General features: G+C 45.9%; 1 protein-coding gene and 1 long non-coding RNA gene across 3 annotated transcripts in view; both read right to left on the bottom strand.

The window, feature by feature from the left end:
• Positions 1-756: 756 nt before the first annotated feature.
• The window catches only part of LOC310737136 (filamin-C-like), a 19,162-nt gene continuing 7,418 nt past the window's right edge, over positions 757-12,500 (bottom strand). For both annotated transcript variants that reach the window (XM_083561314.1, XM_083561315.1), the window contains 17 exons: positions 11,373-11,472; positions 11,098-11,238; positions 10,808-10,936; positions 10,502-10,675; positions 10,079-10,240; positions 9,763-9,966; positions 8,506-8,658; positions 7,219-7,341; positions 6,778-7,020; positions 6,321-6,584; positions 6,099-6,236; positions 5,878-5,993; positions 3,560-3,692; positions 3,273-3,449; positions 2,839-3,057; positions 2,486-2,695; positions 757-2,138 (listed from right to left, as the gene is read on the bottom strand). In XM_083561314.1, the coding sequence (XP_083417440.1) occupies positions 1,951-2,138; positions 2,486-2,695; positions 2,839-3,057; positions 3,273-3,449; positions 3,560-3,692; positions 5,878-5,993; positions 6,099-6,236; positions 6,321-6,584; positions 6,778-7,020; positions 7,219-7,341; positions 8,506-8,658; positions 9,763-9,966; positions 10,079-10,240; positions 10,502-10,675; positions 10,808-10,936; positions 11,098-11,238; positions 11,373-11,472 (2,874 nt within the window). In that variant the 3' untranslated portion in view covers positions 757-1,950. The remainder of the gene's footprint in view (positions 2,139-2,485; positions 2,696-2,838; positions 3,058-3,272; positions 3,450-3,559; positions 3,693-5,877; positions 5,994-6,098; positions 6,237-6,320; positions 6,585-6,777; positions 7,021-7,218; positions 7,342-8,505; positions 8,659-9,762; positions 9,967-10,078; positions 10,241-10,501; positions 10,676-10,807; positions 10,937-11,097; positions 11,239-11,372; positions 11,473-12,500) is intronic.
• LOC310737139 lies at positions 8,665-9,748 on the bottom strand. Its single transcript, XR_014536768.1, has 3 exons — positions 9,592-9,748; positions 9,502-9,560; positions 8,665-9,417 (listed from the first exon to the last, which is right to left on the bottom strand). It is a non-coding gene; the product is annotated as an uncharacterized lncRNA (long non-coding RNA).

The following is a 12,500-nucleotide window of genomic DNA, read 5'->3' as shown; positions in this document are numbered from 1 at the left end:
ATGATCTCCATGAAGGAGCCACTGATGTTCACTACGTGTCCTCCTAAAGTCAACAACTATCTTTTTTATTATTAATGTTCAGAGACAGGTTCTTGCTCTACACCAGTCTGTTACCCTCTGCACTGCTTCTCTGTGTGCTGACTCATCGTTCTTGCTGATGAGACCCACCACGGTCGTGTCATCGGTGAACGTGATATGATTCGAGCTGTGCATTGCTACACAGTCATGAGTCAGCAGAGTGAACAGCAGTGGACTGAGCACACACCCCTGAGGGGCCCCAGTGCTCAGTGTGGTGGTGCTGGAGATGCTGTTCCCAATCCGGACTGACTGAGGTCTCCCAGTCAGGAAGTCCAGGATCCATTTGCAGAGGGAAGTGTTCAGGCCCAGTAGGCTCATCTTCTCAATCAGGTGCTGAGGGATGAGTGTTGAATGCTGAGTGTGGTGGCGATGATGTCATTAGTGTTGCAGTTTGGACAAAATACAAACTGCAGTGAGGGGCAGCAGGGTTGTGATGTACCACACGATAAGCTTCTCAAAGCACTTGAGTGTAAAATGTAAAATTCACACACACTGAAACACTCAGATCTCAGCTCAGGAGTGCGACAGGACAAAAGTAAGTGCTGGGCATCACCTCCCTATGTTTTTTTTTTGTAAAAACAAAACATCTACTCGACACACACACACACACACACACTACTGAATGTGCATCTCATCAACATTGACGTTTATCATATAAAAAAAAATCAAAACCCAGTGTAAATTCACAAACTTCTATTTATTAAATCTGTAACTGGTTAATAAACAAACAAGCAAATACACACACACACACACACAAATAAATCCTTGCATTAATTAGGTGTGTGTTTATTGCAGAGCCGAAACCGGAAACAGAGTGGCTGTGTTCTAATACTTCAGTCATCCACTTCCCCTGTACACTCAGGATCACTGCTGTGTTTATTAGCTATAAGTGCTGTTTCCCTTCAGGGGGGCAGACATTTACCCACAATACACTGCAACAGTTTCGAAATTTTACATGTAGATTTTGTAAATATTTCATCATCATCATCATCATCGAGACAATCTGATTCATGGGGGTTCATTATTTATTTCATTATTTTTTAATAAAAAGAGTTCTGCGCTCTGATTGGTCAGGAGGTGATGATTAGTCATCTGTAACAGCAGCTCTGTGTCAGAGCTTTATATCAGTCAGAGGTAAAGCTGTAGCTGTAAGTCATGTGATCTCTTTTAGACAGAGTTTAGGTATCAGCTTAGGACAGAGATGGAGCAAAAGTAAGTGCACCCCCATAACACCTGGTGTGCATCTGGTGAAATACTAAGGTGTTAAAATTTTCACCCAAAAAACACCAAGAACACTAACTAACACTAACACTTACAAGTGCACTTACTTTTGCCCCATCTCACTCCTTCTTAGCAGAGATCTGGGCTCTTCAGTGTGTGTGAAGTGTACGCTTACATTATAGCAGCTATAAACACACAGAATCAACTACTGTACACGTCTCCGCTATGCACTTCACTAATCCCTTTTAAAGGTGAAGTGCATTATGGGTCATTTGGACCAGACTCTATCATGGAAGTTCAGGAATGTTCTTAAAACTTGATTTGGAACACAGCCGTAGTCACACTAATGATGATACCTATCAGACATAAACCTGGTGCAGTGTATTGTGGGAGTTTTGAGCGATCAGTACAAAGTAAACATGAAGCAAATTCTGGATGCAATTTTTTAAATAAGAAATGATTGCAGCAATTGTGTCAACAGCCCAGGGGAAGTAGACAAGGGTTCAATACAAAGCGTATTAGAACACAGCCCAGAGTTCAGCAGCTAGGACATTAAGTATTCAGCATTGTTTTGTTTTTATTTTAATATAAGTGCACTTGGATCCAGAGGGGGTTTAGGATTTAGTGCACTATATTCTAGGGCACTATATTTTAGGGTACAGTGATGTGGAAGGGGCTTCCAGGCACAGACTCGTCGCCCCATTTCACTATAACGATGTAGTTGCCCTTCTCCTTCACCGTGTAGGTCACGTTGTACAGCTTGTTGCCCAGGTGTTTCACGTACACGTCTTCACATGGCGTCCTTGGACCATGAACCCCCACCATGAGCATGTTTGTACCTACACACACACACACACACACACACACACACACACACACACACACACACACAATGTAAAAAAAGAAAGAAAATAAACTAATTTTGCTAAATGTAACAACAACAGCAATAATAATAATAATAATAATAATAATAATAATAATAATAATAATAAAACTATTTCTGATAACATTTGTGATCATGGGTGTAGTTGTAGGTGTGGTCCTAAATGTGGGTGTGGCCAGCCTTAAAGCTCAGAAGCTCCACCCCCTCTGTCAATTTATCCAGCACAGTTTAGTGAATGCTTTATAGCTGTGCCCGTGTGTGTGTGTGTGTGTGTGTGTGTGTGTGTGTGTGTGTGTGTGTTACCTGCTTTGCTGCAGTCGACAGTAAACATGTTTTGTGTGTTGATGAAGGCCCTGCATAGCCCCGCCCCTTGACACACCACCCTGCTGGCGTCGGAGGGGAGAGACACACTGGGTTTGGAGCTGAAGGCCGACGCCCTCGAGCTCTGAGACATCGACTCCACTAGCACTGAGGATGTCTCATGTAGACTGTGTCCTCCTGATAGACGCACACCTGTCTCACACACACACACACACACACACACACACACACACACACACACACACAGATAGTTCAGGAGGTGTTTTATGAACAACAATCATTAATGGAGCTTTATTGTACAGATCAATTCTGTGTTTGTGTGTATGTGTGTGTACCTGTGACTCTGGCTTTAAAGGGACTGCCCACAATGTGTTGTGGTCCTCCATATTTGATGGAGATCAGGTAGTTTCCAGGTGCCATGGGTGTGTATGTGATCTTGTAACCTTCCACATACTCGGAGCAGTCCATTTTCACCTTGGAGGGGCCGTCGATGATGACGGACAGAGCGCCGGATCCGGCGTTACTGGTGTTCACCACAAACTCCGCAGGAACCCCTGAGAGAACACGAGGCCATGACTATTACTATCATCTCTACTGATATCCATTACATTCCACCAGGACTACAGGAAGTGGATCGATGTTGATCTCCACTGACTTCCAGTCTAAATTATCATTAACTACTAAAGAGTGTGTTGCTGTAGATGATGCTTTAATCGTGCTGGTTTCTGATTGGTGGAGAGCGGTGAGAGTGGTGAGGTGTGTCTTGTACCTGTGCAGCCGGCCTGCAGTCCCGCTCCATAAGCCGATACCAGACCGGGATCTCCGGTATGTCCCGTGTCTCCCACAGGCACATTGAAAGGGCTGCCAGGAATATGGCTACCGTTAAACTTCACGTCAATGGAGTGCACGCCATTCTCACGTGGGATGAAGCGGATGGCTGACTTATCTGTTACACAAACAAACCAGGGTTATTAACTCTGAGCTTTTAGAGCAGTGTGTGTGTGTGTGTGTGTGTGTGTGTGTGTGTGTGTGTGTGTGTGTGTGTTAGAGACTCACCAGTGTCCACGTCAGTTACGAAACACTCCTCCATCACTCCTGATGGACTGTGCACTTTAGCGTCGATCACGCCCCTCGCTCCGTTACGCTGCACCGCAAACGTCGCCTCGTGATTCACACGCAGATCCTTCTCCTGTCATACACCACACGACACACACACACACACACACACACACACCCAGTTACATCATACACACCATTACATCACAGACACACACCTACACAAAGACACACCATTACATCACACACACTACAACACGCACGTTATATCACACACAGACACACACACACACACACACACACACACACACACTAAAACACACACTGTTACCTGCTTTCTGAATACCATCCAATAAGGGGAAAGTGGGCGGAGTTAAGCCCAGGTAAATGTCCATAAAACACAAGCTGCAGTTCTATTTACATTTACGGCATTAGGCAGACGCCCTTATCCAGAGCCACTTTAACTGAGCAGGAGAGGGTTAAGGGCCTTGCTCAAGGGCCCGGCAGTGGCAATTTGGTGTTGGTGGGGATTTAAACCTGTGACCTTCCAATCCAAAGTCCAATGCCTTAACCACTGAGCTCCCACCTCTCATATCACTCTGCCATAAATAATAACCCGCTTTATTACTGTATTTTTCCATGTATAAAACTTTTTCATCGCAAAATTAAGAAATCAATATTTTAAACAGAAAACAGAAAAAAATATATTTAGTAATTAGGTAACATTTACATATCAGTACTATATTATGCCTCACACTTTATTCTCCCTCTGTTGCGTCACTCCGAATGCTCCAACATTACCGGTCCCCGTCTACAGGCTCTCCAGCGGGATGTTCGAATTGGTTTGTTCAGCATTAGCTGATGTCAGTTACATAACGCTTGTGATTGGATGAAACCTGTTTGCGGAGACAAGGGCAGTTTCTCAACCGCGCGGTTCTCTCTCGGCTTACTTCCGTGTATAAGACCACCCTAACCCTAGATTTTTAATCTATTGATTTTAGAATAAAGTATCGTCTTATATACGGAAAAATACGGTATGTTCAAGAGTGTGTGTGTGTGTGTGTGTGTGTGTGTGTGTCTGCTGGTATAAAAATACTTTAAATAAAAATACCCAAGGCAGATATGAGCACACTTAATCCCCCTTACAGGACACACACACACACACACACACACACACACACACACACACACACACACACACACACACACACACACAGGGCCAGCATGTGTTTAAACACCAAGGTCACCCAGTAAAGCAGATCTGACTCAATAAATCACTCATGTGACTTCATCCCAATGCAATGTGTACAGCAAATCTGCAAATCTCATAATCCCATTTTTTATTCCAAAAATAACAAATATTTTATTCTAAAACTGAGGAAAATCCTATTTTATGGAAAAATCTGTTTATTTTATAGTAATGAGGTTAATTGACAGCAGGTCAGTAAGATGATTGGGTATAAATCGTGTATTGCAGCAGCACTGCATTTAAAACAGTTCTAGAAAAACAGAAATCATTGTCTGTAAACACACTGTGTCATCCACAATGCAGGTGAAATCTCTGAACATGATCCAGAAACACCACCATCCTCTCTGGGCCAAAACTCATTTAAAATGTACTGAGGCAAAGTGGATCATGAAACAAAAAACTACAACAAAGGAAACCCACAACTTTTGATTGGGAAACACGGCCCTGTAACAACTGCTGACTCGCTGCAGCCATCAAATACAATATGACCTTATTTTCCCCTAAAATACTTTCAATTCTCAGTTGAAACATTTTATATATTTTTTATTGTTAAAATATGGATTTATAAAATTTACAGATTATTACATTCTATTTTTATTTACGGTTTACATTGTCCCAACTTTTTTTTAATTTTGCGTGGAACACACACTGTACACACGGCTGATTATAATAATTACACAATCTCTCTCACACACTCTAATATACACTTCCACACTGTGATAAAGAAATTGTGTGTGTGTGTGTGTGTGTGTGTGTGTGTGTGTGTGTCTGTGTAGTGTATGGTGTATATACTGTGTGTGTGTGTGTGTGTGTGTGTGTGTGTGTGTGTGTGTCTGTGTGTGTGTGTGTGTGTGTGTGTGTCTGTGTAGTGTATGGTGTATATACTGTGTGTGTGTGTGTGTGTGTGTGTGTGTGTGTGTGTGTGTGTGTGTGTGTGTGTGTGTGTGTCTGTGTGTGTGTGTGTGTCTGTGTGTGTGTGTGTGTCTGTGTCTGTGTAGTGTATGGTGTATATACTGTGTGTGTGTGTGTGTGTGTGTGTGTGTGTGTGTGTGTGTGTGTGTGTGTGTACCTGAAGGCTGGACACTGTGAGACGGCGTGCCTCATCAGACAGCGTGGCGATGGGGACGGTGAAGGGACTGTCTGGGATATGTTCATTATTAAACTTAATAGAAACTTCATAATCTCCTACAACACAGAGAGGGAAAGATGATGAGAAGAACCCAGTGGAGATCTCAGTCGTTAAAGTGCCACATGTACTCAGCAGAGCCTGAGCCTGTGTGTGTTATATACCTGGTTCCTGTACTATATATGAGACTCCACATGATCCATCCTTCCTGTCCTCAAAGTTGATCTGAGCTTTACTGGGTCCTTCCACAGCGATGGACAGACCTCCTGCTCCAGCTTCTCGTGTCCAGATACTGAACTCCGCTACAGACAGCAGCAGGATATAAGCATGTGGGAACATCACAATATGTGTATGTGTGTATGTGTGTGTGTGTGTGTTAGACCTACTGGGTACTCCAGCAACACCTCTCTGCAATCCAGTTCCCCCAGCGCTGACTTTATGGGCCCCGCCCTCCCCCAGAGGCCCCACGGTGAACAGGAAGGGGCTCCCCGGGACGTGCTGGCCACCGTATTTCACGCTCACCTTGTGGGAACCCGTCTCCGTGGGAACAAAGCGTACACTGTATGTACTGTTTTCACCTTCTATGATCTCCGCATCCAGAACTTTTCCTCCTGGACTTGTCACCTGCGCTGTCATCGTCTGGCCTCCGTCTAGAACACAGCACAGTGAGGGCACTTACTTCTGACTCAAGGGCACTTAGCTTCAAAGTGCACAACATCTGTGATTGGTTCTCGAATTATGTGACATCACAAACTGAGTTTTTACATAGCCCCACCCCCAGATGAGTTTACTAGGGTAGTGTAGGGGTGCGGTCAGTATTCAGCACTGTGATTGGTTGCTTACCCTCAGGTTTGGCAGTGAGAGAGCCGAAGCTGCCGAAGCTCTCACGTCCGAGGAAAGATCCGAATACATTTTTGAAGGGATCTCCTCCAACCTGCCTGCTCTCCTCCACGTGAACCTCACGCTTTGTCTCTCCTCCACGTGTCTTACTAATCTCTGTCCTCTCAGTGCGTGTGTACATGTGACTGCTACGTGTGAACGTCCGAGTCAGACGCTCCTGAGCAGAGACCATCTGGAACCAGTTCCCTGAGAGAGAGAGAGAGAGAGAGAGAGAGAGAGAGAGAGAGAGAGAGAGAGAGAGAGAGAGAGAGAGAGAGGGAGAGAGAGAGAGAGAGAGAGAAGGGGATGAATTTTCTTTGGTAATCAAAATTTTAATTGACTAGCAGAAGTGTACTAGGAGAGGTGTACTAGTGTAAGTGTGTGTGTTTGGTGTTTGGTCCTCACCAGGGATTTTAAGGTTGAGGTCACACAGGCTGCCGACAGAGGCGATGGACGGAGCTTGTCTCCTCCTTGTGATGCTCTCCTTCATCCTCCCTTCACCTGTCACCTTCACAGTATATGGACTTCCTGTGGGAAAGGGGAGGAGACACAACACCACGAGTTCATCTCACCTGTATTAGTGTGCCCATGTGTATGTCTGTTTGATTGGCATTTTGAGAGTATTTTGTAGTCTGTACATAGAAGAGCCCAAGGTCTCTAGTTTTTGGAACAGAGATAAGCAGCCCGTGTGGAACCCGTGTGCAACCGGTGGGAAGTTTTCCTTTGTTTATGAACCAGTTGAAATCCTCCTGCACGTCTGCTTGCAATATTTGCCAGAATTGTTTGTAGAATTCAGCTGGAAGTCCATCAATGCCTGGTGCTCACCCTATAGATTGCTGCTGTACTGTTCCTTTATTAGTTCCTCTCTGTGTTGCTAAAACTCTAACAGTGCCTTTCAATATTGCATTTGAGTGTGTTGTGTATTGCTGCCCGAACCATAACCATAAGCCTAACCCTAACCTAACCCGAACCCGAACCATAACCCGAACCATAAACCTAAACCTAACCCAAACCCTAACCATAACCCAAACTCTAAACATAACCCGACCCATAACCCTAACCTGTACCATAACCCTAACCCGTACCATAACCCTAACCCTAAGCCTAACGCTAACCATAACCTTAAAACGAACCGGACCCATAACCCTAACCCTAACCCCAACCAGACCCATAACCCTAACCCGACCCATAACCCTAACCCTAACCCCCACCCAGACCCATAACCCTAACCCAAACATTACTCTGGACCCTAAGCCTAACCCGAACCATAACCCAAACCCGAACTATAACCCTTACCCGAACCATAACCCTATTTCGAACCCTAGGACTAACCCTAACCCAAACTATAACCCTAACCCGAACCCTAACCCGAACCATAACCCGAACCATAACCCAAACCCTAACCATAACCCAAACCTAACCAATAAACATAACCCAAACCCAAACCTGAACCATAACCCGAAACCCGAACCATAACCCAAACCATAACCATAACCCTAACCTGAACCCAAACCATAACCCTAACCCTAACCCTAAACCGAATCCTAACCTGAACCATAACCCAAACACTAACCTAAACCCTAACCCAAGCTCTATTTCCACACAATCCACACGCTGCTCTCACCTGTGTCCTCCCAGCATGCACCAGAGAGAGAGAGAGAGAGAGAGAGAGAGGGGGGGGGGGATTCAGACCTGGGATGTGTTTATCTGCGAATTTGATGTTGATGATGTAATTTCCTGGTTCAGTAGGACAGTAGGTGACTTTACACGTCCCATCCTCAACGTCCTCACACTTTATATCTACTTTACTCGGCCCCTCGATGGACAGACCCAGACCTCCATAACCTTACAGACAGACAGACAGATAGACAGATCAATTTCTATCTTTGTCTTATTTTCTTTTTTGTGCTGTTAGTCTTATTTTCTCTCATTTTCCCCCTGTCTTACACGCTCTCTGTCTCACTCTCCCCCATCTCACTGCCTCTTTATCACTCTCTTTTGTCTCATTCTCCCATATAAAACTTTCTTTATATCACTCTTCCCTGTCTCACGCTCTGCATGTCTCACTCTTCCCTGTCTCACCTAACCATATCACACTCTATCTCACTCTTCCAGGTCTAACACTATCGATGTCTCAATCTCCCCTATCTCACTGTCCCTTTATCACACTCCCTCTGTCTTATTCTCCCCTGTCTCAGTCTATCTCTCTGTCTAATTCTCCCATCTCACACTCTCTCTATCTCACTCTCCCCTGGCTCACACTCTCTATGTCTCATTCTCCCAACCCACACTCTCTCTATCTCACTCTCCCGTCTTACACTCTCTATGTCTCATTTTCCCATCTCACACTCTCTATGTCTAATTCTCCCCTGTCTCACACTCTCTCTCTGTCTCATTCTCCCGTCTCACACTCTCTTTATCTCACTCTTCCCTGTCTCACACTCTCTATGTCTCATTTTCCTGTCTCACACTCCCTCTGTCTCATTCTCCCGTCTCACACTCTCTTTATCTCACTCTTCCCTGTCTCACACTCTCTATGTGTTATTTTCCTGTCTCACATTCTCTCTGTCTCATTCTCCCGTCTCACACTCTCTCTATTTCACTCTCCCCTGTCTCACTTTCCCCATATCACTGTCTATGTCTCACTCTCCCCATATCACTGTCTATGTCTCACTCTCCCCATATCACTGTCTATGTCTCACTCTCCCCATATCACTGTCCATGGCTCACTCTCTCTCTATCTCACTCTTCCCTGTCCCACTTTCCCCTGTCTCTCACTCTCCCTGTCCCACTTCCCCCGGTCTCTTACTCTTCCTGTCTCTCCCCCCTCTGTCTCTCACTCTCTCCCTCCGTCTCTCACTCTCCCTGTCTCTAACTCCCTGTCTCTCACTCCCTGACTCACTCTCCCATGTCTCACTTTCCCACTGTCTCACTCTCCCACTGTCTCACCTGCGTTTCTGGTGTCCACGTAGAACTCGGCGATGTTAAAGGTGTGAGCGTTGGTGAGTCCTGTTCCGAACGCTCTGACTCGAGCCGAGTCTCCGATCTCTGACGCTCCTACAGTGATCTTAAAGGGGCTGTTATTAACATGAGCTCCACCTTTACGCACACTTACCTCATGTTCACCCACTTCCTTAGGGGTAAAGGACAGACCTGCAGCACACACACACACACACACACACACAAAATCAACTCATTATTCATATGTAAAAATGTACACCGTGTGTGTGTGTGTGTGTGTGTGTGTGTGTGTGTGTGTGTGTACCAATGTGTCTGTTAGGGAGGTGTTTCAGAAGACAGGGTTGCTCTGCTCCCGATGGAGCTCTGATGCTGGCGGTTAACGAGCTCAAATCTGTCTCACTGATCTTCAGAGAAACATCAGCTGCAGATCCTACATTCAGCTGAGATGTCCTGAGGGAGTCATCACCTACACACACACACACACACACACACACACACACACACACACACACACACACACACACACACACACACACACACACACACACACACACACACACACACACCAGGTTAATTTCATTTCCTAGCTTTCTGACTTCACCTCAAACCCCTAGCACAAAACCCTTACTCCCTAAACAGTACCCCCTCCATCTCTATCCCCTTGCCCCTCCCCCTTTTGCCTCTCCCCCTTGCCCCTCCCCCTCTTCCCCCTTGCCCCTAGATGTACCTGTGATCTTGGCAGTAAAGGGACTGCCAGCAATGTGTTTGCCATCAAACTTGACAATGATGTTGTAATCTCCAGGGGCAGTGGGCAGGTAGGACACAGTGCACGTCCCATCTTTATTGTCCTTACAGCTGATCTCAGCTTTAGATGGTCCTTCAACTGCAAGAGACAGACCACCTACACACACACACACACACACACACACACACACACACACACACAGTCACATCTCTATCCTCAGTGTGTACAGAACTATGTTAAATTATACTGAATATGAGTCATGTCGAGTTCCTCAGTAGTGTTCTTTACCTTCTTTAGCGTTCTTGGTGACCACAGTGAAGGTTGCGGGTTTGTTGACCGTGCCATGACACAGCCCCGGACCGTACGCCGTCACCATGGTGCTGTCGGCGGAGTCCACGTAGAACTGCATGGGACTTCCTGCAGAGGAAATCAGACATCAGAGCTGTTCTATCTGTCTTTAGTACATACAGGAACCTTAAATATATACAGGAACTTTCAATACAAACAGGAACCTTCAATACAAACAGGAACCTTTAGTACATACAGGAACCTTTTATACATACAGGAACCTTTATTACCTGGGATGTGATTCCCGTCGTATTTGATGTCCATCTCGTGTAGTCCTCTCTCTGTAGGAACGTATTTTACTGTGATGGTGCCGTCTTTATTGTCCTTAATCAGAGGACGGGCTGTTTTACCTGACGGCATTCGGACCTCACCTGTAACACACACACACACACACACACACACACAAACACACAGTGATTAATGTTGGCTTTTGAACTTTCTTTGTGTAATAAATGCTTGTAGGTGAGTAGGTGTGTGTGAAGTGAAGGGGAGTGTGTGCGCGTACCTGTCAGCGCCCCCTGCTGAGGACTGAAGGGGATGAGCAGGTTGAGGGGACGAAACGTGGGCAGTTTAGTGTCGATTGGAATCACAGGCTCCTTAGTCGCCTAAAGAGAGAAACAGAAAAGTGTTATACAGAGACCTGAGACGAAAGACTGAGACCTGACGAGACGTCTGCAGGAGAAAACCAGCTGAGGATAGATCAGATTTAATATCTAAAATCACCTCCTGTTTCATTTAAAATAGGAGAAGTGGGCGTGGCTGTAGTGTTGCTCAACGATATGATGAAGGCGAAGTGGGTGTGGCTGTCGTGTTGCTCACCCGTACAGTGAAGGCGAAGTGGGTGTGACTGTAGTGATGCTCACAGGTACAGTGAAGGGGAAGTGGGTGTGACTGTAGTGATGCTCACATGTACAGTGAAGGGGAAGTGGGTGTGGCTGTAGTGATGCTCACATGTACAGTGAAGGGGAAGTGGGTGTGGCTGTAGTGATGCTCACATGTACAGTGAAGGCGAAGTGGGTGTGGCTGTATTGATGCTCACATGTACAGTGAAGGCGAAGTGGGTGTGGCTGTATTGATGCTCACATGTACAGTGAAGGGGAAGTGGGTGTGGCTGTAGTGTTGCTCACATGTACAGTAAAGGGGAAGTGGGTGTGGCTGTAGTGTTGCGTACCTGTACAGTGAATGGAAAGTGGGTGTGGCTGTAGTGATGCTCACATGTACGATGAAGGGGAAGTGGGCGTGGCTGTAGTGATGCTCACATGTACGATGAAGGGGAAGTGGGTGTGGCTGGAGTGTTGCTTACCCGTACAGTGAATGGAAAGTGGGTGTGGCTGTAGTGATGCTCACATGTACGATGAAGGGGAAGTGGGCGTGGCTGTAGTGATGCTCACATGTACGATGAAGGGGAAGTGGGCGTGGCTGTAGTGTTGCTTACCTGTACAGTGAAGGGGAAGTGGGTGTGGCTGTAGTGATGCTCACATGTACGGTGAAGGGGAGAGTGGGCGTGGCTCTAGTGTTGCTCACATGTACAGTGAAGGGGAAGTGAGTGTGGCTGTAGTGATGCTCACCTGTATGGTGAAGAGGAAGTGGGTGTGGCTGTAGTGTTGCTCACCTATATGGTAAAGGCGAAGTG

The sequence above is a fragment of the Silurus aristotelis genome (genome assembly GCF_946808225.1).
Source record: "Silurus aristotelis genome assembly, chromosome: 14".
NCBI classification, from domain to species: domain Eukaryota; kingdom Metazoa; phylum Chordata; class Actinopteri; order Siluriformes; family Siluridae; genus Silurus; species Silurus aristotelis.
This window is presented reverse-complemented; position numbering and strand designations above follow the sequence as displayed.